General features: G+C 43.1%; 1 protein-coding gene across 8 annotated transcripts in view; it reads left to right on the forward strand.

Moving 5' to 3' along the window:
- Nucleotides 1-14,491, forward strand: part of ASB18 (ankyrin repeat and SOCS box containing 18) — a 66,489-nt gene extending 51,998 nt beyond the window's left edge. For 7 of the 8 annotated variants that reach the window (XM_053283157.1, XM_053283155.1, XM_053283156.1 and 4 more), the window contains 3 exons: nucleotides 2,058-2,565; nucleotides 8,669-8,782; nucleotides 14,187-14,491. In XM_053283157.1, the coding sequence (XP_053139132.1) occupies nucleotides 2,058-2,565; nucleotides 8,669-8,782; nucleotides 14,187-14,372 (808 nt within the window). In that variant the 3' untranslated portion in view covers nucleotides 14,373-14,491. The remainder of the gene's footprint in view (nucleotides 1-2,057; nucleotides 2,566-8,668; nucleotides 8,783-14,186) is intronic. The other variant, XM_053283152.1, reaches the window with a different exon arrangement.
- The last annotated feature ends 10,384 nt before the right edge of the window (nucleotides 14,492-24,875 follow it).

The following is a 24,875-nucleotide window of genomic DNA, read 5'->3' on the forward strand; positions in this document are numbered from 1 at the left end:
TTACGAATGATCAGGCAATGCACACTGAACAGCATTTTCCCTGTAGCACAATACTGTACAATACTAATAGTGTACTGTGTAGCATGAAGCCCCCATGTATGATCCAGATATGAGGGGGGGAGGTGGTCTAGCTGCATGGGGAGCATCATGCTGCTGTTCACTCCGTTCCACTGCTGCAGTGAGATTTAGCTGGATTGCTAAATGAGCATTCCCCACAGTGGAGCTAGAAAGGGGCAGCACTCATCCAGAAAAGAATATGTTGAGACAAACAGGCAAAAGATTAGAAAATAAAAATGAAAGAGAGAGAGAAGAAAATATGCTGTTGTTTGTCAGTGTCACAGACACATCAATTGGGTTATAAACTGTGCAGAAGGATCACATTTTCCTAGCAAGACATTGCTGCAGAGTGAATGCTGGAGAAATTTGATATATTGCAGCCAGAGAAGTGCCCACCTGAGCAAAGACATCAGGATCACTCGTGCACAAAAAGAGAGGAGGGTCCATTTATTGCTGGTGAGGAGCAGAAAATTCAGTGGATCAAACACCAAGTGTCCTCAAGGAGTCACAGTCCTATAGAGTCCTTGGCAATATTTGATCAGACAAATTAGAGCACAATTAGGTTGAAAACCAACAGCTTTCAAGCTTGCTCATTTCTTTCAAATGCAGCTGCAACAGGTATTTCTTTGCCCATTGGTCATAGTCTTTAAGCTTTCCTTCAACATGAAGGTGATGGAGCAGCCACTGCTCACACAGAGCATCATGTCTAGCTTGGAGCCCTTTGGAGCTTTGGGTGACAGTCTGTGAGAAGCAGGAGTGGAGTACTCCGACAGGGAGAACCCAAGTTCAGTGTTTAGCTCCTGGTACCTTTGGCGATAGCCTCCCAGCCTGTTCCTTCAGCCCTGTTTTCCAGCCACTCCATCAGCTGCTGCCCCTTTCCCTCTTGCTACAACCACATCATTCCAAGCCAAACATTCCTCAATTGTGCAAAAATTAAGAACATACCAGCTGAGCAGGTACGTGGGTATAAATCATTTGAGTGGCCAAGTTTTAATTTTTAACAGCACAGAATTAGGGAGAGGGGAAGAGCTTGCACAGAAAGAACGTCTTGCCAGCTCCATAATACATAATTCAGAGTAAACACTATTCCGCCATGCAGGGCATCAGTTAGCTTACAAAAAATTTTCTGTCCATCTTTTCTTAAATAATAGTAAAGACTCAAGCATTGCTTTCAAAAGATGTAAGTACCATAAGGGGAGGTAAGTTTGTGTTCAACTAAACTTAATAGCAATTGTACTTTATTACTATTAGTCATTCACATACTACACAATGCGAAGTGGATGGCAGGAGCCCTGCCTGTGCTGCTGCATTGACAGAGCTGTGCACCAGAACAGCTCCACCCCGGCATAACGTTGCACAAATGCAGTTGCACAACATTACGCTGGAGTGGAGCTGCCCTGATGCCCTCCGTCAATGCTGTTTACTGATGCAGCAACACAGGCAGAATTCCTACCCCCCACACTACATTGCATAGTATGTGAGTGATTATTATAAAACACATGTATATTCTGCTTTTCAACAACAACAAAAATCTCAAAGTGGTTTACATAGCAAAATGCATACTTACACCACACTAAGGAAATACCAACCATAAAATGCTATGCTGGAGTGACTAAAGACAGTCAATCCAGCATAGCTTTTGTCTGGTTATTCCTTTCTTTATATATTTGCACAATTGTGTGCCATTACAGAGAAAAACACTGGATGAAAACAAATAAATCAGTTATTTTATCATTAAAAATTAAGAATTGTTAGTTTGTTTATTTAACAGATTCGTATACTGCTCAAAACCTATATCTCTGGGCGGTTTACAATAAAACAATACAAATTAAAAGAAATTAAAATGTTAACAGATTGAAATAACTTGAAATTCAACACAATGTTAAAACACTATTTAAAACTGTTACATTAAGAAGGTACAAAAAGGAAAAAAAGAAAGCAGGTTACAATTGGTCAGTTCCCTTTGCTGTAAGTGTAATGATGATGTCCCTACTTTATAGCTGCGCCAAAGCTTTGGTGAGATTTGGTGCCTTGGTTAATCAGCCAAGTGAAGAGTTCCAAGAAACACCTCTTCATATCGCAGCTAGACATGGCCTTTACCACCACCTGCACCTGTATTTGAGGTATGGTGCTACTGTGGATAAGAAGAACAGTCTGGAGGAGACAGCACTCAGTGTGGCTTGTAAAGAAGCAAAGAAAGTGGAGAACCAAGAAATCTACTTGCAAGTATGCAAACGCCTCCTTGAGGATGGTGCAGAAGTTAACACTGTGGATGAAGAAGTAAAGAGCCCCCTTCACAAGGCCTGCCGAAATGCTCACCACAATTTGGTCCAGCTTCTGCTGCAGAAGAAAGCCGATGTCAATGCGATCGATTACAATGGAGCATCTCCAATGTCCTGCATTCTGCAAGCTGCAGCTTTCCAACAAGAGCAGAAGAGACCACATCTGACTGTGCAGACCTTGCTCAACTATGGCTCTCAGAAAATATGGCCTACGGCTTTTGTCAAGGTATTTATGCTCAGGGAAAGAGAACAGGCTTTGATTCATTCCCACACTGAACGTCTCCACTTAAAACCTTACAGGAAGCTAAGCAGAGGAAGACATGGTCTGCCTCTGACCTTATGAAAGAGGCCATTTATCAGTTAGTTTTGACCTAGATGGACAGTGTGGCTCTGAAAAATTCCAAGGTGGATCTTTATACACGTGTCTTTAGTTTATTGAATAGATGCAGGCTCAGGCCCCCTTTTCTGGGTACCCAGCAGCAAGTCAGATGCTTTCCCTATCATGCTTCCCCACACCACTGGAGAAGGAGTGTGTATATTGCAAACATGTGGGCTAGGCCAGTTGTGCAAGTCTTTCCCACTTTATCAACACCTTTCATCCCACTAGGCTGCTGATTAGGAAGGGCCTGTGCAGTTAGTCCCACCCATATGGTTGCCAGGTTCACAAATATTTCCCAGTAGCAGGAGGTTTCACTGAAACAAATTGCTTCCATGCCACTGAGGTATCTGTGAAAGCAGCTTCCAAGCACTGGTGTTCCAAGGGAACTGGAGAAGAGATGCAGAAATGTGTAAATGTGTAACTTCTACACATTTAAAGAAGCACCATTGCAATACAGAAATTTGGACCCAAAAATGTTTCTCTAGGTTTAAAGCTTCTCATTGGGAAATTTACTCATTTTAGGCCGAACAGCCAGAAGAACGACTTGAAATGAAACCAGTTTATGACCGTTTCAAAAATGCTAGTGAAATCCTCATAGTTCATGTGGGCATTTCAGTCAAGTTCCAAAAAGTAGCAGGCTTAAACCACCAAAGTTGTGCTAATTGGCTCTTGGTGAGTCTCTGGAGTGTGCCTCTTGCCCTTTTAATCCCTCCTGGAATGGTCGGTCCTAATGGACACTGCCCTAGATGTTCACATTCTCAAGCTCTCACCTTTGTTTCTAATTTTAAACAGCTAGTGAATTAACCCTCCAATGCTGTGAATCCAGCACCTCCGTGAGGTTGTAATAATAACTGTTTTAATGATTTGGGAACCTCTGATCCAAAAGGAGAAGGTCAGCCCTGCTTGTTAGTGTCTGTGTAGGTATTAACTAATAAAGGAACTGTCAAGCCACTAGATTTGCCCTACTAAGAGTTGCTTAAGCAACCCTATTTGACTGACATTCTGTGCATATGAAACTCCATCCAACATCTTTTATCTGGCACAACATTAGTATTTTGTGCCTGTTCCATATATCACATTTCCCATTCCAAAGTTTAAAAAAAAAAAAAAAACTCTGCACAACTCAAATATCAGGTTGAGAATAAAGAAGACATCAATCTGGGCTTGCAGTGCCTTGCAGAGTGATCTGGTTTGACCATGGCAGATACTTCAAGTGAAGGGGGAGCCCTACACTGGGACCCAGTACACAAATTTAAAGCAGCCTCCATTAGCCCAGGATCAGATGACAATGATCCTGGTCCTCACTCCACTTCTCTTTCCCTCCCTTTTGTTATATATTAGATACCCATTATTAAAAGGGAGAGAAGTTACTACAGGATGTACCCGATGGGCTGTGTTCACTCAATCAGAGTGATCCTGGTTAACGAGTGTTACTAGAACTGCTCCAGAGTGCTGGCTAAACACTCTTATTATGCTCTTGGGCTAATGTGGGGAATCAGCTTGGCAATGGGGAAGCAATCGGTTTCAGTATTAATTTATGTCAGGTTTTGGTCTGGAATGATGAGGAAGCATAGATACAGTTTAAAGATTTATTTGGCGGTAAACAGGGCACAAGAAATGAAAAAGGTTTGGCTAGGCAAAGCAATACAAACTTAGTTAATGAGAAGCTCACAAAGAGGAACTTTAGCTTAAGGTCCAAATTGAATCAGCTTAAGGCTTGTAGTAGAATGGGCTGAGAAACGAGAGAGAGAAAGGGGTGAGGAGGAGATTTGAGAGGCCGGGGGCTAGTTTACCTATCCTTGTCAGTTGCTGCTTCTAGTACACTTGTAGAATGGGAGTGAGAGCAGGCATCCTCTCCAGGCAGAGGCAGCAGAAAAGCAGGAGGAGGAGGAAGAGGAAGAAGCAGCAGCAGCAGCAAGTGGCATGGAGCTGCCACTCTTGAAAACCCAACTGGTGTAAAACTGGACAGACAGCTCTTGCCAGCTTATTAGGTTGCTAACTGGGCAAAAGAGGCACCTTTTACCATGGTGATTCTCTTTATTTAGCAGGGGGAGAGTAACTGGCCCTATCCACGCCCAGCACAGTACTTCCAGTGACTGTTGCTGGTGTCTCTCTTATGTTTCTTTTTAGAATGTGAGCCCTTTGGGGACAGGGAGCCATCTTATGTGTTTGTTATTTCTCTGTGTAAACCACCCTGAGCCATTTTTGGAAGGGTGGTATAGAAATTGAATTATTATTATTATTATTATTATTATTATATGAGATGTGTGGGGAGCATGTTGGCAAGAAGGCAGGGATGAACCTACCTTTCCCCCAGATTTTCTCCGAATGCCTTTTTGGCACAATAGTGTGTGCCCGCATGATCCCAGCTGCTCCATGCAGCACAGATCTCTGGAGGCCGGGACCCATTTTCCTGGCTTCCAGGAATCCCACAATGCAATGTGCAATAAGCACAGTGCATAGGGGGATTCCTGGGGGAGTCAGGTGCTCTAGGAACCCGATTCTGTGTATACTCAGGCTGTGTGCAGCCCGATCATACTCACGACCCCCAGGGTAAAGGGTGTGCTCAAACCCTTAAACCCCAACTAAAGCTTGAGGTTAAAAGTTGGGCTACCCACGAGGGCAGTGCTGGAATCAGGCCTGATCCCAGCACTCCACCCAACCCAGGCTGGGCTGCCCTAACCTGGGTTGGGCGGCTCATGAGAACAGCTGAAATGGTTTGCTAATTGGGAACTAGCCTCAGGAATGCAGATCCCCTCCCTTCTTATCCAGCACCAATCCCTGCCATTGTTTGTCTTAACCATCTGCACTGATGCTAACCAGGCATCCAGTTTTAACTAGAATTTGAATGCAGGACCTGAAGTGGGTTTGCAAACCTGGTAATTAAGAAAATCATGGAAAGAACTGACCACAACAGAACTGACAGAATTGAAGGGCAGGAAGGAACTCATGCCAGAGGAGGGGAGGAAGAGGGGGGAAATGCACACTCCCAAGCCTTGTTCCTGAGCTGCAAACAATTACATAATAAAAATATTAAATTGGTATATAAAAATTTTAATTTATTTTAATTAATCTAATTAAAATATTTTAAAACATACACAATGAGACCATAAAATACAGAGCAGCAACAACAAAAACAACACTCATATAAAAGCCTGGGCAAAAAGCAAAGTGTTCATTTGCTTTCTGAAAACTGTGATAGAGAGTGAGGAGCGGATGCCCACTGGGAGAGCATTCTAAAGTCGGGGGGCAATAACTGAGAAGGCCCTGTCTGCATGCATGACAGTCGAGCCTCCCTCATTGTCAGTATGTGGAACAGAGACCCTTCTGATGACCTTGGCAAGCGGGCAGAAGCCCTTGGGAGCAGGTGGTCCCTCAGATATCCAGGGCACAAACCATTAAAGGTTGAAGTATCAACCTGTAAGATCAAAACCAGCACCTTGAATTGGACCCAGAAACAAATTGGCAGCCAATGTATGCTCGTTCAAAATGGGTATAATATGATCCTAATGGACAGCTCCGGATAAAATCCTAGCTGCTGCATTTTGCACTAGCTGCTGTTTCCGAGTATTCTTCAAGGGCAGCCCCACATAGAGCACATTACAGTAATCCAGCAATGACATGACAAACGGATGGGTAACTGTGGCCATCATTACATCTTTACATTACATCTGTACAAGATCTAGCAGGTTCATATGGAGCGGCAAATTGATCAGGGCTCCTGTTGGTATCTTTTGGGGCAATCAAATTTTGAGCTATACCCCTGCCAACTATTTAAACCAGTTAACAGTCCCAAAGTACTGCAGAGCTCTGACATTGGCTCGATGCAATGCCTTGCACACAGCTGTGATGGAAGGAAGATGTCAAAAAATCCCATACAGAGAGCGTATTTTCCCCTGTGGCTCCGGTGAGATTGAAACGACAGTTCATGTACTCTTCTACCATCAGTACTATCGTGACATTCGGCATAATCTTATCTCCCCATATATTAGTGCATACCCAGGCTGTACTGATTCTTTTTATCTTAATTTCCTCTTGACAGATCAGAATGACTTTAGATCCTATAATGTGGCCAAGTTCTGCCTCATAGCTAGCAAAATTCATTTAGAGTTTAATAAGAACTAAACACTTTAGCACCTGTATGTATGTCGCGTCCACTAGTTGGAAATGCTGATGATGCCATACATACAATAGTATAGAATTCAATATGGAATGAGATTTAACACTGTTGTGTGTTAAAATAGGCATACAAATTTGCTGTCTTGTCCCCTTTATACTCAGTATCATTCTGAGACCAGTGTTGATTAATTTTTAAATATACAGTAGTTTTATGTTCATAGTCTTAATTTTCAGCTTCTTCTACTCACTATACTATGTTTTTAGGTAATTTTATAGAGATCCCTTATTACTTTGTAGGAGTAGATTGTCTTAACTGTTTTTTGTTTGTTTTGTTGTTAGGCTAGTCAAAGACCGAAATAAAGACTATGCCTATGCCTAACAGGTTCTACTGAAAAACCTACTCCTTCCAGACACACTGCTCCTTTCTGACCTTTGAGCCTGACCTCCACTCACTGACACACAACCCTTCAGCTTTCCAAAATACATGAAGATTAAAGTAAAAACTGAAGAGTGCCCCTAGTCAATCAGGCTCATTCATCAAAGGATACTTCAACCACATTAGAATGGTTTGTGCAATATTGCAATGGTTTGTAGAAGAACAAACCTGGTTATGATTATGACACACTAAGGCTATTCACACGAGCAACCTAGCCCAGGCTTGGACAGCCCAGCCTGACCCTATTTTTATTATTTATTATTTATTATTTATTTATTCAATTTCTATACCGCCCTTCCCAAAATGGCTCAGGGCGGTTCACACAGAGAAATAACAAATAAATAAGATAAACAAAATGGATCTCTGTCCCCAAAGGGCTCACAATCTAAAAGGAAACACAAGCTAGACACCAGCAAAAGTCACTGGAGGTACTGTGCTGGGGGTGGATAGGGCCAGTCACTCTCCTCCTGCTAAATAAAGAGAATCACCACATTGATTAATAAAGAGAAGCACTACATTAACTCCGGCTCTTGGATCGTGTGTATGCTTGGGCTGTGCACAGGCCTGGCATACACAGAGTCAGGCACCTGGAGCACCCGACTCCTGGGGGATCCCCCAAGGCACCACACTCATCATGTGCAGAGCCTGTGGGGTTCCTGGAGGCCAGGAGGAGGAAGCTTCACAGACCGTGTGGGGGTGTGGCAATGTGACGATGAGGGACTGACATTGTCTGGGGGCGGGGGAGGTAAACCAAACCCTGCCTTCCCCTAACCCACCTGCCCGCCCACCCACTCATGAGCATAGATTCTCAGTCAAAGACTTTTAGATTGTGTTATAGATTTAAACAACAACAACAACTTTCCTTCTGAAAGCAAGAGATAGCAAGATAGATATCTATATGCATGATATCCTTACAAATCTGTTTATATACTATTCTGGAAGCCAAAAAATAATGATCATTTTTGTTTGCAGTAACATAATTTCTATTTGAAACATACCCCTTTTTAATCAACAGATTTTTTAAAACAAACTGTTCTAAACATTCAGCAACCATGGTTTTGCTATCATTGATTGATTAAGTGCCGTCAAGTCGGTGTTCACGCTTAGCGACCACATAGATAGATTCTCTCCAGGATGATCTGTCTTCAACTTGGCCTTTAAGGTCTCTCAGTGGTGCATTCATTGCTGTCATATTTGCCATTATTAGCAAATGCATAAATAAGGTATCAAAGAGTGCGAACTGATTCATACATTTCAGTTGTCATATGTAGATTGGCTAGCAAATATCACATCCCTTTTAAGATTGGCTGAGGGCAAGAATAACAGAGAATGGTTCACATGATGATAGGTGTGTGCCACTGTCATCTTAGTAGAGCCTGATTCTTTCCATACTAGGTCCTGAAATCTTGTGCTTCAGTGCCAGAGATCATTGAAATCCTCTATAATTCCTACCCTCATCTGCCAGTCTCTGAAAAGTGGGTGGAAGCTATTCCAAAGGAAGATTTTCAGGTAAGAGATCTGTGAGCTCTTTTTCAGTTAAGATTTTCAGGTAAGAGGTCTCATTACAACCATAGCACTTGGTGATGTTAGGATAAGGATGAAGTTGTTAAGAACTCTATAGAAAAGCGGTGGAGTTTTTCACACCTTGCTTGGCCAGCTGCCTTTTGTAACGTGCGCTCCCTGGGCTGCAGCCGTCCTGGAAATCACATCTCTGAGTTCTGCTGTGACCTCAGATCTCCGAGGTCTGCCAGTGCTGAGGAAAAGGCACCCTACACATGTTTAGGAGAACTCCCCTCTTCAGTGTGAGATGGGAATGAATTACGTGTTCCAACTAAAAGCTATATGAAACCCTGAACACTTGAAACTGTCTTATACTGAGGGCATTTCACACAATAAAAAATTGTGTTCTACCTGGATTTAGGAGCTGTGTGTTCTCTCAATTTTTGGTTGTGTAGGAGGAAAGGTTGCTTCCACACAACCAAAAATTGGGAAACACACAGCTCCCATACCTGGGTAGAACACAGTTTTTGATTGTGTGAATGACCTCATTGAGTCAGACCATTGATCCATGTTCTAATACAGTGCTGCCTGCTGTGACTGGCTATGCCTTTCCGGGGTCTCAATGAGAGGTTTTTCCAACCTTGTTACCTGAGGATAAGCCCGAGATTGTGATCTTGTTACCTGAGGATAGGCCATCTTAAGTGGATAGGCTAGAGATTGAATCTGGGGACTTATGCCGACTAAGCATACGCTCTGCCACTAAAATATGGACCCTCACCAATATTACAGGAGGAGAGATGGTCTTGTGGTAGCAAGCATGGAGTCTCCCCTTTTCTAAGCAGGGTCTGACCTGGATTGCATTTGGATGGGAGACTACATGTGTGAGCACTGTAAGATATTTTTCCTTAAGGCAGGGGTGGGGAACCTTGGCCCTTCAGCTGTTTTTGAACTACAACTGCTGCTCTGGGAAGAGCATCTGCATCCTTGCATGCAGAAGGTTTCAAGTTCCCTCCCTGGCATCTCCAAGATAGGGCTGAGAGAGACTCCTTCCTGTAACCTTGGAGAAGCCACTGCCAATCTGTGTAGACAATACTGAGCTAGATGGACCAATGGTCTGACTCAGTAGAAGGCAGCTTCCTATGTTCCTATATATTTTTGGTAGTAGAGTCAAAGTCCTCCTCAGGATGGCAGGAAGTAGATTCAGGCCAAAATACTGGAAAGCACTTCACTGACAGAAGTATACCTTCCCAGGCATATTCACCTTGCAGAGACATCATCACTTGGTTTTGGAACACGTGTCAGTGCTTGAAACTGATTAGCTCCAGATGATTATCTTTTGGAATATAAATCCTCAGATGCTGAAAACCACTTGAAAACCATAGCCTATAGGCAGTGCGGTAACCCTACACCTTGGATCTTTCAGCAATAAGTCCTCTTCTATCCAGTCTTTATCTGCTGACTTTTCAACAGAGCCCAAACTGAGAGGATAACCATTTCTTCTTTCTTTCCACATTCAGATACCATTTGTTCTCCAGCTAACGAACATCTTAGTCATTGAGACTGTTCTTACACACAGCCCATCCCAGGTTAGGGAAGCCCAGTCTGGGTTAGGCTGTGCATGAGAACTGCCAAAAACAGGCCCAATCCTGGCAGGGCAGTGCCGCCTAACCTAGCTTTTCAGCCTGGCTTTTCACTGAGGTTAAGGGAGTGAGTGCTTCCTTAACCTCATATGACCTCATATGGGCTTCCTGCTCATATGTGAGCTTGGGCTGCTTCCATCCCTAGAGCTCCCATCTCCTGGGAGAATACCCCAATGCATTGCACATGTCACACGGTGCACCGTGGCATATCCGGAAGCTGGGACGCGTCATCCCGGCCTCCAGAGCTACATGCTATGCCATGCAGTGCTGCTCATCTGGGAGCGAGGTCCATGCTCCCAGAAACATGCAATCTCTTATCTGGGGGGAAGGTGAGTTTAACCAGCCTTCCCCCCACCACCACCACCACCTTCCACCACTGCCTTGCCTGCTCGGCTGTGAACAACCTCAGTATCTATTTAACAACACACCCTACATCCCTATAGAGAGACTCCCTCTTCTCCCATTCCCCAAGGCTGGCAGGGATTCTCCAGTCTAGGTCTAGTTCTTCTCTCTTTTCTGCCTGATTATAGAAAAGCAGAAAGGAAAGTTCTCTGCCTTCTAGCTCACAATGAAGCTCATCTCATCCCTAAGATATTTATTGATAACTCTCCAGGTTTCTAAGCCATCATTAGCTAGATTTCTGTTCTTGCTCTTCCTCCAAGAAGTTCAAAGCAATGTACAAAGTTATCCCCCACCCCTGCCATGTTATCCTCATGACAACCCAGATCTTCATCACAGAGTAGAAAGGAGCCTGCCTGCCCTCCCCCACACTATCGGAGTATTTTGCAGTGCTTGTGTCCAGGTGGATTGAAAGTTCTCAGCCAGCCCCAGAGGAGAGAAAGGGATCAGCCCCAGAGGAGAGAAATGGATCTTGAGCCAATAATTAAGGATTGAAATCCATGCTTTTGTTTCCACTTCTGTAGGCCCGTTTCCAGCCAAAATGCATGGGGGGCCTAAATATTGCTCTAATAAACTTAGATTGAATAATCTCCAATGGCCTATAATTCAGGGAAGGGCCCAACTGTGCACCATATAAGAGTTGGGCCAATGATTTAGCAGCAAATAGCTTTAACACTGCAGGGATAACCTCTCCATCTTTGAAGCAAAAGAATCTTTATGTGGCTGATGTGCTCCTTTGTGCCTGTTGGGCAATGTAATCCATGTGGGCCTTCCATGACCCAGTGGCATGAAAAACCACACCCAAATATTTAAAACTATTGACCTGCTCTATATGATGATCTTCTACATGCCAATTCAGTATCTTGAACCTCTTGGCAAAGACCATCACTTTGGATTTCTGGAAATTAATTACCAGGTGATTGTCCTGGCAACAAGTAGCCAGGAGCCTAAGTGCTCTCGTAAAGCCCACTGGAGTTCGTGAGATGGTGGCAGCAGCATCTGTGTACAGCAGGATTGGGATAGCTGCGCCTGCAATGGTTGGGGGATGTAATGCTGGATCAGAGAGATTATTGGCTAAGGTATTTATGTAAAGATTGAACAGGGAGGTTGCCAAAATGCACCCTTGTTTAACTCCTTTGCTAAACAAGGGTTATTAGATGTGAAAGAGAACCTTGAGGGTTACATCTCACTCACTCTTACACTAAGATTTCTGAATGAGAAAAAGTAAATGCCTATTGATATTAGCGTCCCTGAGTTTTTCCCAGAGGCTTATCCTTAACATTGAATCAAAGGCTGATTTAAAATCTACAAAGGCCACATACAAATAGTTGCTGTATTTCTCAGTCAGTTGGGCATGGTCCATGATTGAACTCCCCGTTCGAGAACTGGCCTGTTAGTCACCCAAAATACCTTCATTCTCCATCCAGTCTTGCAACTTCCAATCTAAATGCCTTGAGTAAAGCTTATTCACAACACTCAACAGGCTAATTGGGCAATAATTGGCAGGATCACATCTATCCACTCTTTAGCCTACTTTCCAGTAGGCTTATGAGATCACCTATCAACTTGGCAATGCCCGGACCACTATCAACTTGGCAATGCCCGGACCAATATCAACCAAATCGGGTACAGTTGTAGGAAAACATAGGGACACCTTGTGAACAACCGATTTGAACCAAATTTGCTACAGCTGTAGGGATACATAGGGATGCCCAAATGGCATGGTATGTAATGACGTTATCCACTCCAATTCAAGATGGCAGCTGTGGGAGCATCTGAGGCACAAGTGGGCTCATTTGCAGACTGCCTAACTGATTTAAACCAAATTGTGTACAGTTGCAGTGATTGGCACACAGGGACACCTCAACAGCATAGTTTGTGATGATGCCACCTACCCTGATCCAAGATGTTAGGTGTGTAAACCTTTGAGGTGCAAGTGGGCTAAATTGTGAACCACTTAACCGATTTGAACCAAATTTGCTATAGCTGTAGGGACACATAGGGACACCTCAACAGCATAGATTGTGACAATGTCATCCAACCCAATTCAAGATGGTGAACACAAAAACTTTTGAGGCGCAAGTGCACTAACTTGTGGACAGTCTAATTGATGTGAACCAAATTTGCTACAACTGTATGGACACATAGAGATGTCCCAATGGTGTAGTTTGTGATGATGTCATCCACTTTGATCCAAGAAGGTAGACGTGTGAACTTTTGAGGCACAAGTGCACTAACCTGAGGACTGTCTAACCCATTTGAACCAAATTTGATACAGTTGCAGTGAGTGACACACAGGGAATAATAATAATGCCATCCACCCTGATCGAAGATGGTGGATGCATGAACATTTGAGGTGCAAGAGATCTAACTTGTGAACCTCGATTTGCACCAAATTTAGTCCAGTTGTAGAGACAGTGAAAGGAAAGTAGGCTGATTAGTTCTTACTAATCTTGTTCCTATTGTTAAAAAGTTACTAAAATTGGCACTGTTATGGCTATTCCCCAATCTTCAGGTATGTACCCAGTTTGATCTATACATATAAAAAGAGCTACCAGCACAGGAGCCCACCAATCCACATTAAACTTAATCATTTCAGGAGATATGCAATCACAGCCCAAGGCCTTGCCAACTTTTAAGAAATCAATAAGCTTCTTGACCTTGGCTACTGAGACAAGTGGCCATTCAGACTTTGGTTGTGTGAATAACCTCTGCATGTCAGGAACTGTGCATATAGAAAAAGTAAACAGAATAGTTTAATTTTGCAGATAGATAGACAGATGGATAGAGAGTACCCATCGCTAATACCATGCATGGCAGCTCTTGCAAGAGTTTGCGAGTGAGCTGCCGGGGGTGGGGGGGGGGGGAAGCGAACGGGCAGAAATGGACGGACGGACGAGAGAGCGGTGCTTGGGAAAGCAAGAAGGTGGTGGCAGGGGGCGGGCTGAAGAAAGCAGCACCAGGAAAGCATGGGGGAGAAAGGAGTGGCTGGGGGTGAAGCGGTGGGGGGGGGGTGAAGAAAGCAGAGCCGGGGAAAGTGGTGGCGGGGTGAAGAAAGCAGAAGCTGGGGGTGAAGAAAGTGGTGGCAGGGGAAGAAAGTGGGGTTGGCAGGCAACCAGAAAAAAAATTGGTGGTGGGAGGGCTGAGAACAAGGGGCCGAGAACTAGAGGTGCAGATGCTCTACGTCCAGCCCAGCTAGTACATCTGAAAGTTCATAGTCAACCTCCATAAAGCACTGCAACTACTCACTTTCTCAAGAGAATGATCCTGATGGTCATAATCTTGTTAACTGATGCCTGGAGGGGTATTGACAACAAACTAACTCTTAAGCCTCTTTCCAGATGTTCACAAATGGCCCTTCCTTTTTCTTGCAGAAGCATTTGCCTTTCTACAAGTCCTTTCTCAATCAGATGTCCACAGTTCGCTGCCTGCAACATTTGTGCCGCTGTGCTATCAGGAGAAGGTTCAACAGTAGATGCCATGATCTCATCCCTTTACTACCCGTGCCAAAACCCCTACAAAGCTACCTGCTATTAGAACCAGAGGGAATATTGCTTTGATGATCTCCTGGCAGTCCAACCAAACTCGCTGTTGTGCAGGTCTTTGTTTGATGTATGATAACTGACCTGCTTGTGAATAAAGAGTTTGCAGTGTTTACACTGCAAGAATTTACAATGAATTGAAGCTGTACTTTTTATAGAAGTTCTAGCCTTACCTTGCAATTATATGTTGGTGGTATTTATTGCTTTGTACATTTATTCTTTTGTGATCTATTAGTACAATATAAATTGTACAAATAATCCATAGTAAAATTACAGGAATACAGACATAAAACACGTTTTACGCCAGAGTGTATTTGGGGGTGAGGGAGACTATGCAACCCGCAAAGGATCCATACATCTTCTTGATCATTCACCACAAACCCACAGTTCTGAGCCCTTGCTCCACATTCAAACACAAAACCAACTGGGACATATAGAGCATTTGTAAGGAAAATGCATTAAAAACCACAACACATGTCCCTTGCTTCACAGTTCTCATGCAGACCTTTTGGATCACAAACTAACTTGAACGAAGTGCATTGCGAGCGCAGCAGGGCAGTGGGGAGTTGTTCAGATGTAACAGTTAGTTCCACTTTCACTAGGTGAAAAAGAGAGAATCCTTTCTGGCAGCTTTACTACAGTAGGGGGGAAATTCCTTAAAAATCACGGGATTGACCAAATTCCTTAAAATAAAAATACACAGTGTCCTGCCATCTTGGGCTACATGTGTGCTCAATTTCAGAACTCTAAGCCCAGCCATTTGGGAAATATTAAGGGTTGGGCAAAGGGGGGCGTGTTCCACTTTTTTGTGAAGGCAATGGGCAGAATCTCCACATGGGGGTGAAATGATGGTCCAAGGAGGGTGGGATTCAGTTCCAGAAGTTTTTGTAATTTTCTACCAGGAAACAAGCCAATTATAGGACCTTTTTTGAACTTTTAAAATTCAAAAAATCCTTAAAAATCAATGCATTAACCAATCTGCTTCTATCTGCTTTGTGACCCAGCAAAGCACTGGTCAAGGAGTTATGCTGCTGCTGCTCACTGGGAACACCCACCCCTCCACTGACACCTCCATGGGCTTGCTAATGAATTGCTGAGTGTTGCTGAGAGTGGTCAGAGCTGCTTCAGTTGCCCACTCGGGTCAGGGCCAATGGGAGTGTGATGGCTTTCCAGGGTGAGGGAAGTGTGAGGAGTGGCTCAAGGGCTGCCAGGATGCAATCTGGATCCCTGGAAGCCGATGGCTCCTGTGAGCCACTGCCCTGGAGCCATTAGCTGGGATTGTGTGGATGGTGCACTGAGTAACCTGACAGTGGCACTGATGTGCACCCACCAATCCTGGCTATCCTGCAGGGCCAAAAAAGCAGTCTTGTGAACCCAGTCCATATATATTATCTTGGGTAATACAAGAGGGTTTTATTATTATCCCCATATTATCCCCATGTTTCAGATGAAGAGCTGAGAGGTAGAACAGCTTGCTTACAGTCAGCTTCATGGCAGAGGTGATGTGAGTTGAAGATCCAGATCTCAGCTAAGCCCTTCCAGCCACCTTTTTTATTAGCCTACTTTCTAGTAGGCTTATGAGATCACCCGGCATTCTGTGTGTGTGTGTCTGTGTGCCCACCCCCCAACTTCGCAATGCCTGGACCAATCAGGTACAGTTGTACCAAATCAGGTACTGTTGTACGGACACATAGGGACACCTCAACGGCATAGTTTGTGATGATGTCATCCACCTCGATTCAAGATGGCAGACGCATAAACTTCTGAGGTGCAAGTGAGCTAATTTGTGAACCACTGAACTGATTTGAACCAAATTTGCTACAGATGTAGAGACACATAGGGATGCTTAAAGGTTGTGGTGTGTGATGATGTCATCTACTCCCATTCAAGATGGTGACCACATGAACATCTGAGGCTCAAGCGAGCTAATTTGTGGACTATCTTAACTAAATTAAACCAAATTAAATGCAATTGCAGTGAGTGACATATAGGGACACGTCAGTGGTGTAGTTTGTGATGATGATATCCACCCTGATCCAAGATGGCAGACGCATAAACGTTTGAGGCATGAGTGGGCTAATGTGAACTTGTGAACCGCCTGACCAATTTGAACCAAATTTGCTGCAGCTGTAGGGACACATAGGGATGCCCAAATGGCATGGTGTGTGATAATGCCATTCACTCCAATTCAAGATGGCATCCGCATAAACATCTGAGGTGCAAGTGGGCTCATATGTGGAGTGCCTAAGCTATTTTTACCAAATTGGGTAAAGCTGCAGTGACACTAACCAATTTGAACCAAATTTGCTGTGGGGCACCTCAATGGCCAAGATTGTGACAATGTCATCCACCTCAATTCAAGATGGTGGACACGTAGACTTTGGAGGAGCAAGTGCACTAACTTGTGGACAGACTAACTTATTTGAATCATATTTACTACAGCTGAATGGACTCATAGCAATGCCTCAATGGTGTAGTTTGTGATTATGTCACCCACCCTGATCCAAGATGGCGGATGCATAAACCTCTGAGGCACAAGTGCACTAACTTGAGGACTGTCTAACTGATTTGAATCAAATTTAGAACAGCTGTAGTGAATGAAACACAGGGATACCTCAATGGTGCAGTTTGTAATGACGACATCCACCCTGATCCAAGATGGCGGACACATGAACATTTGAGGCGCAAGAGATCTAACTTGTGGATGTTGATTTGCACCAAATATAGTCCAGATGTAGAGACAGTGAAAGGAAAGTAGGCTGATTAGTTCTTACTACAACTTGTTATTATTGATACCCCTTTAAATGTAATCATCTGCATGTTTTAGTTTTGCAGGTGGGCCACAAGTGAAAACATGAGATGGGTGATGCTAGTTTTTGAGTAAAAATTTCTTTGGACAAATGCAAGGTCCAAATGGATGGACAGTGAATTGACCTTGCATTTGCTTTTTGGGACCCAGCCTAGCTTATATAGAATCTGTGTGTGGCTTAATATGGTTAAAAAGAGTAGTTGTCCTTTGTACCCCTTCAAGCCAGTGTGATCTAGGCAGCTGTGTACCGTTCTCCCGTTGACTGACATGCCTGCAGGTCACTGTGGCTTTTGGCTTCCTGGGTTGTCTTCTTCGAGGTGGCTATGAACCCAGATGGCATGGTTCCACCTCCTCTCCTTTGTTCTGCTTTCTTTTGTGCTACTATCTAAGCCATCTATATTTTATCTTGGTTATTCAGGCAGGGGGGTGCACTTCACTATTGCAAGTCTGAAAACCTCAGATCATTCATATAGTGCACTGCTTTTTACAGTAAACTGTACTAGTGCTTTTTCATTGCCTCAAAGAGAGTTGGAACCCAAATCAAAGAAATGTAGTTCAACTGTTTACCTATGCTAAATATACAGTACCAAACAAAACAAACAAAAAACAAACACACCAAAAAACAACCAGATATTGCAGAGACACTTTTAAAGATCTGCTGAAATCAATTAATTACTCAGTAGCTATTTTGTTGCAGTTTTCTTTGGGGAAAGCCTCCATGAACCTTGATGGTGGTATTCTCTTGGTATGATTTGATATACATAGGATATGTTGTTCCTGCAGAGAGAGAGAGAGAGAGACAGACAGACAGACCACATTGGAAGCAGAATAGCACTGTGTCATTGAATTTAATTGTATCCATTGATCAATTATAGCATTGGTTACCAACACACTGAGGTGGGTGAGAGTGAAGTGGTGGAATGATGGGTAAGGTTTGTGGTCATTGCAACTTCATCCCTGATGACTTTATCAAGAACAAACTACTGTTCTAAACCCTAGGCACACTTCCAAGCAATAATAATTTGAAGAAGAAGAAGAAGAAGAGGAAGAGGAAGAGGAAGAGGAAAAGGAGGAGGAGGAGGAGGAGGAGAGTAGAATAGAATAGAATAGAATAGAATAAGAGAAAAAGAAACTGTCTTCCAAGTAGCTCATCTGACTTGTAGTGCAAAGTAGAAACAGGTTGCAGCTGCTCAAAGTAGTAGTAGTAATTTTTATGTTGGTCACTGACCGGCAAATAAATAAAAGGAAAAAATAAAAATACATAAAATTCCTTAAAATTCCTAGAAACATTTAAACATATTGAGGGGAAATACCAGCATTATTTGTAGAAAGACAAGAAGAAGAAGAAAAACTGACTCAGTTTATAACAGCTATCCTCGGTAGGTAGTGATACTTGGTTATTCAGCTACATAGCATGGTCTTATGAATTTTGCTAGCAATTAGGCAGAACCTGGCAACTGCATAAGAGATCTTGTCATCATGATCTGATAAAAGGTAGCATATGTAGAAATCATCGGAGCAGCCTGGAAAATTTAATACATATGTGTATGTAATGTGCATATTACAGATCTCCCTATAAAAATTACAATATAGTAGAACATGCATGGTTGATTCTATAGCTCCTGAATTGCAGGGACAAACGCACTCCACAAACAGGACTTTGTTAAATCTGCCTTCAAGCACTGCAGTGCAAAAAACATTGAAGACTATTCGGGTAAACACCCTGTGATACTGAGTCGATGTAATCTGGTTAAGATATCTAGCAGGGCCTGTGTTCAGGATTTGATTTCCCAGCACTACTCCCCTTGGAATGAAACTTTGGTCTGCCAGGTGTTCAACATTTAAGATTCTTTGGGTAACCACCAACCTGGCCCATCATTGTTAGTACTTGCAGTGATAGGCCATAAGTAAGCAGCTTCTGCTCAAGCAAGCATTCCCATTTGGAAGTGAATTCATCCACCAGCATCAACAGTCAGCCCCAAAGGACAGAGATTTAGCTTGGCTGCTCAAGGTGTAATATATACAACTGAGACATTGTCCACACTGTTTTCCTTATGGGCCTGATCTGCTAATTGATACACATCCTAACCCCTCACCTAGGAACCTGCTATTCAGTTCCATCCATCATATAACTTGGTGATGTGAAATAGTTATGATGAATACTAGGACATGGATAAAATCTTGTTAGTTGGAAATTTTAAATGAATGCCTTGTCCATTAAGGTATCCCTCTGGAAGTCTACCAAAGAGAGAATGAAACTTGCAGAGCAGTATTTGAAGAGGCTGGAAGGAACAAGAACCACTGAACAGCAATCATGAAAATGAAGGTGCGCCATAATTTCACTACATTATGGGGGTGTTAAAAATGACTGGGGGCAGGCCGGGAGGCTGAGAAAGTGGGACACATACTTAGACAAATACAGCAGTTGTTTTGGCAACTGTTGCCACCTGAAGCAGGAGTCTTGTGTCTGAAGCGAACAACCACCAATGCTAGTTTGCTCTGATAGTTTGGAAAGAATGTCTTTTAGCCAAGATGCTGCCATTCTGCTCTACTCCAGAAAGGAAGCACAGCCACTCCATAACAAAGGCAGGAAATGAGGTTTCATGCAGCTCAAAGATTTCATCATGTTTGTTTGTTTTGTTTAGTTTATTACTATCAATGATCAAAGATCAGCAAATGCAATTTAAAATTTTACAGAAAATTACAAATAAAAAGAATACCTAAAATAACAATGGTAATAATCAGTAGGAGAACAAATCCCATTTACATATAAAAATAGCTGTTATCCAACATCCTAACCGAACCAAGAATCTAAAAAACAGGACAGGAAATTAGTTGCTGTCAAGTCCTAATAGCAATAGAGCAAAACTTAGCCACATTATACATAATAGAGGGAATTTTGTCTGCAAGCAAAAAAGCAACATAAAATTCTTCTCAACGACCAGGTAAAGATAATACAATTTGAGTTAATAAAGTCTGTTGTATGTCCTTATAGAATAAGCAATGCAACAGAACATGTTGTACATTTTTAACATCCCCTAAACCTCAAGGACAAAGTCTGTCACTCCTTGGGACCTTCAAAAATCTCCCAGAAAGCACTGCAGAGGGCAGTACATCGTGTTTTGCCCTGAAAAAGGCCCTTTGATGACGGGAGTAAATTAAAATTTGTAAATAAGAAGATGAACCTCCAAAAGGGAAATCAAGTCTCCTCCTGATATAATCAGAAATAAGAATAAGGTCATTCTGATATTCTATGTCCAGAATTCTTTGTTTCAACACCTATACAGCCTGGTTGTAACTTAACAGAAAAAAGTAATCTTGAGAGAGGCCCAAGGCTGAGATTTTATTCTGGACAGCTTGCATCCAAGATGACTGAAATCCATCAGCCAGGACCAAAGTGATCCAACCTTGGGGGGGGGGGGAGTGATCTTAAGCCAATAAACTAAGATTAAAATCCATGCCCTGGCTTCAATTCTCTGAATCCCCAATTCGAGTCTCAGCGCCGTATTAGAAGTGCATCTGGGGGCTCTGAGAACTGCACTGATGAATTTAGATTGCACAACTTCCAACGTCCTATAAGAGGGGTACGGGCCAAGTTGGGCACCATAAAGAAGCTGATTCCTAGATTTGGTCACAAATAACCTTAAGGCAGCTGGTATAACCTCACCTCCCTTGGTCCGACAAAATCTCAAAAAGGCAGTAGAACTCCATTGTGCCAGTTGAGCTACATGGTCCATGTGGGCCTTCCAAGACCCTCTGGCATGAAGAATCACACCAAGATACTTATAGATGTTGTCCTGCTCAAGTCAATGGCCCTCAAAGGACTAATGCAACACTCTAGGCCTTCTAACAAAAACCATGACCTTAGACTTCTGATAGTTAATAATTACATGATTATCCCTGCAATAGCAACCCAACTGCCTAAGAACTCTCCTAAGCCCAACAGGGGATCTAGCCATGATAGCTGCATCATCTGCATAAAGAAGAAGTGAAATTCCAACTCCTGCGATGGTTGGAGGATGAAACCCTGGCTCCGTTAAGTTGGCTGCTAAATCATTTAAATAAATAAAGATTAAACAGTGAGGGTGCTAAAATGCACCCCTGCCTAACTCCTTTGTTAGTAGAGATTGATTGAGACAGGGATCCTTTAGGGTTACAGCTTACCCTTATGTTGGAAGTTTAATGTAGGTGAAACATTTAAAAAAAGAAGCCGCCTATCAATGTTGGTTTGAGCAAGCTTTTCCCAGAAGGTGGACCTTGAAACAGAATCGAAAGCTGATTTAAAATCAATAAACTCAACATACAAGGAAGACCTAGGCTTGCTACCATATTTATCAACTAAATGACAACGGGTTAATACATGGTCCATAACTGAGCGCCCTGATCTAAAACCGGCCTGTTCCTCACCCAGTATGCCATGCTCTTCCATCCAGTCATACAGTTTCCAAAGAAGGTGCTTGGCATACAGCTTGCTCACAACACTTAACAAGGATATAGGGCAATAATTAGATAGAAGATTCTTCTCCCCCTTCTTGAAAATGGGTACAACAATTGCAGTGCCCCAGTCATGAGGTATATGGCCAGTAGAGTCTATAAAAGTAAAAAGAGCAGCAAGAACTGGTGCCCACTAGTCTACATTAAATTTAATAATTTCAGGAGATATAATATCAATACCAGGGGCCTTACCCACTTTCAAACCATTAATAAGACTCACGATCTCGGTCACAGTGACAGGAGGCCAATCAGGAAGAGAACTGACATCAAACAACAACGTTGCTGGAGACGACTCCTCTGACCCATAAAGGGCTCTAAAATGGGCCACCCAAGGATGGGAATCTGACAGTTAAGACACAGAGGCTGAGGATAAGGATGGTCATTCACAATTCGCCAAAAAAGAGTAGAATTTGTTTCCTTGGCTGCCTCCATAAGGCCCCTCCATGAAGTTCTGAGATCCTCCTTTTTTTTAACTTTGAGAAGGCCTTTATATTTTTTCTTCGCTACCACCACACTTGCTGCTGTTACACTCTGAGGGTCCAATTGAAGCAATCTGAAGGTAGTCATCAATTCCTTTTTGGTGGACAGACAGTCTTGGTCAAACCAACTCCTAGATCTAGCACAGGATAAGGAATGAGCTCTACTCCTGTCCTGACTGAGATGGTCCTGTACAGACTGAATCAAGGAGGTATAATTATTTAAAACTGAGGGGCCTACAGCAGTACCCAAAAGCTCCTCCCAAAAGCTCCTCCTCATGATTTCATAATGACATTAGTGGTGGGATCCCAGAATCTGGCAACCTGTCCACTTTTGTGAGCACTTGCCTTTCTATCTGTCTATCATCTATCTATCTATCTATTTTTATACTGCCTGATATGTACATCATTTTGTACAGTGTGCAAAATTTAAAAGAATATAAAAAGTAAAAACAGGTTAAAAATCCACAAAATGCAATTAAAACAATCTCATCAAAGAAGTTGTTAAAACAAATTATTAAAATTAATTACAGTTAAAAGCCCAAGTGCGCCCTGAGGGTCTTCCTGAAAACAAAGAAAAGAGATGCTCTTATTTCAACAGGGAGCATATTCCAAAGCCCCGGGCAGCCACAGAGAAAACCTGGTCCTGAGTCGCCATCAAACAAGATGGCAGCAACTGTAACTAGACCTCTCCAGAAGATCGTAGTAGGCTTTCATGACAAAGAAGGAGCTCTCTTAGCAGTTAGAGAAACTGCTCCAGGGTGATTGGCAAACACCCCCAAATCTACCTTTTGGGCTCATGGGGGGAATTTAGCTCAGAAAGGAACAGTTTCACGTAAGTTTTAATTTGCACAAAGTTGTGGAGGCAGGAAATGAGTTGGACTGAGACAAGATTTAAGTTTCAAAATAAAAGGAAGATATTTATTGTAAGGAGGGGTACAGAGGAAAGAAATGAGAAATTAGAGCAATATTACTATCAAAAATACATTTAACTGCAATGAGGCGTTTTAGCTTAGAGTCATAATTATGTAAATTCTGAGGCAGGCAAGAGAAAGAGGCTTTTAGAGAAGGAGGAGGGTTGTATCTAAGAAAGGGGAACAGAGATAGATTTTTGGGCCCAAGGAGGGGTGAAGCCTCATATCCCCTGATCTGGACAAAAAGCTCCAGGGACTCTGATGAACTTCGTTCCTCACTAACAGTTTGGGCCAAGACAGATGCAAGAAGGTTGGAGAAGTTAGTTGTTGGAGGTGATTCCAGGAGGGTGCTTCCTCCTTGGACCCAGCTTCCTGGGTTACTGTGGAAGACTGGGCAGATCAGGTTGGGCAAGAGAGCCGATCGGGAGAGTGGCACAAAGTACTGAACACAGCCTTACATGATGGCCTGTGGACAGTAAGTAGCCCATAAATCTGATGGAATAGGCAATGGAGTCCCACGTGAAGCATACAAGGAAGCACACTGGATCATGTAATTTGGGGTCCTTATACCCAAATACATATCCTGGGGGCAAATTCTGGATGACCGTTGCTGTCTAACAGGTGCGTTGGGAGGGACCGGCAAGGAACCCATTGTTGCTGATCTTTCTTCCTGAGTGTACAATGTGAGAATTGCTGAGGTATCTGCCAAGGCTTTTGTCATGAAAACAGAGCGCATAGACACGAGAAGGGGGAACCTGCATAGACGGAAAGGTCCAGAAATCTAATCAGTATTTTTAATGGGTGCATCTCTTAGGTTCATATTACTTGCTCAAACTCCTTTGTGAGAGGGGAAGCTTTACCTCCCCAACCCTTATCTATGTTCTTCCTGTTGAGCTAATTGGCACATTAGCTGACTTCTATCTTGAGCGTTAACATGCTTTTGGTTAATGTCTGGGGTCTACTTAGGATTAGGAAGGGCATGCATGCATCTGCTCCCCTTTACAATTTGCTTGTTAGGACCCAAATCTCAGGGCAACTGGCCCACTGTCACTAAGTTACCTGTCCCCATGTGTATAAACAGAGAGCTCGCAATCATGTGAAGCTCCTGAGTGAGATTTCCATTCCTGGAGACTCAAACACAAACAAGGGGGCTCCTGGAAGCCAACAGAAAAGGCTATGCTAGCAATGATAGCCTGAGCCCAAGCCATTAAGGGCTATATAGGTAATACAGAAAATGAAAAGAGTAGGCACAGATATAACACAAAACAAAATCCCTTATAAATAGAGAACTATATTTCAGTATCAAAGATAACAGATAGTATATATAACAAATGCCTGAACAATAGTTGATCAATCACAATCCTATAAGTTTCAGAGAATCAATATACAAAAACTATTGTCATAGAAGGATATGAGATAGATGATGTTCCTTTTGGACCACTGCAATGAGCTTTAGGTGGAGCTGCCATCGAAGACTGTTCAGAAGCTTCAGCTGGTTCAGAATGCTGCCATAAGGATGCTCATGGGTGCAAGTCACTTCACGAGTATTACACCCATCCTGCGTCAGCTTCATTGGCTACCGCTCTACTTCTGGGCTAGATTCAAGGTGCTGGTATTGACTTTTTAAGTCCTGCACGGCTTGGGGCCAGGGTACCTGTTTGACTGCATTCGCCCATATGATTCTGTCAGGGCCCTCTGCTCATCATCTCAGGCCCTGCTCATGACCCCACCACTAACAGAGATCCGGTTGGCGGGGACTAGACACAGGGCCTTTTCAGTTGTGGCCCCTCGGCTTTGGAATGCCCTCCCTGAAGAGCTTCGCCATGGT

This window comes from Hemicordylus capensis, chromosome 1 (genome assembly GCF_027244095.1).
Source record: "Hemicordylus capensis ecotype Gifberg chromosome 1, rHemCap1.1.pri, whole genome shotgun sequence".
Lineage (NCBI taxonomy): Eukaryota > Metazoa > Chordata > Lepidosauria > Squamata > Cordylidae > Hemicordylus > Hemicordylus capensis.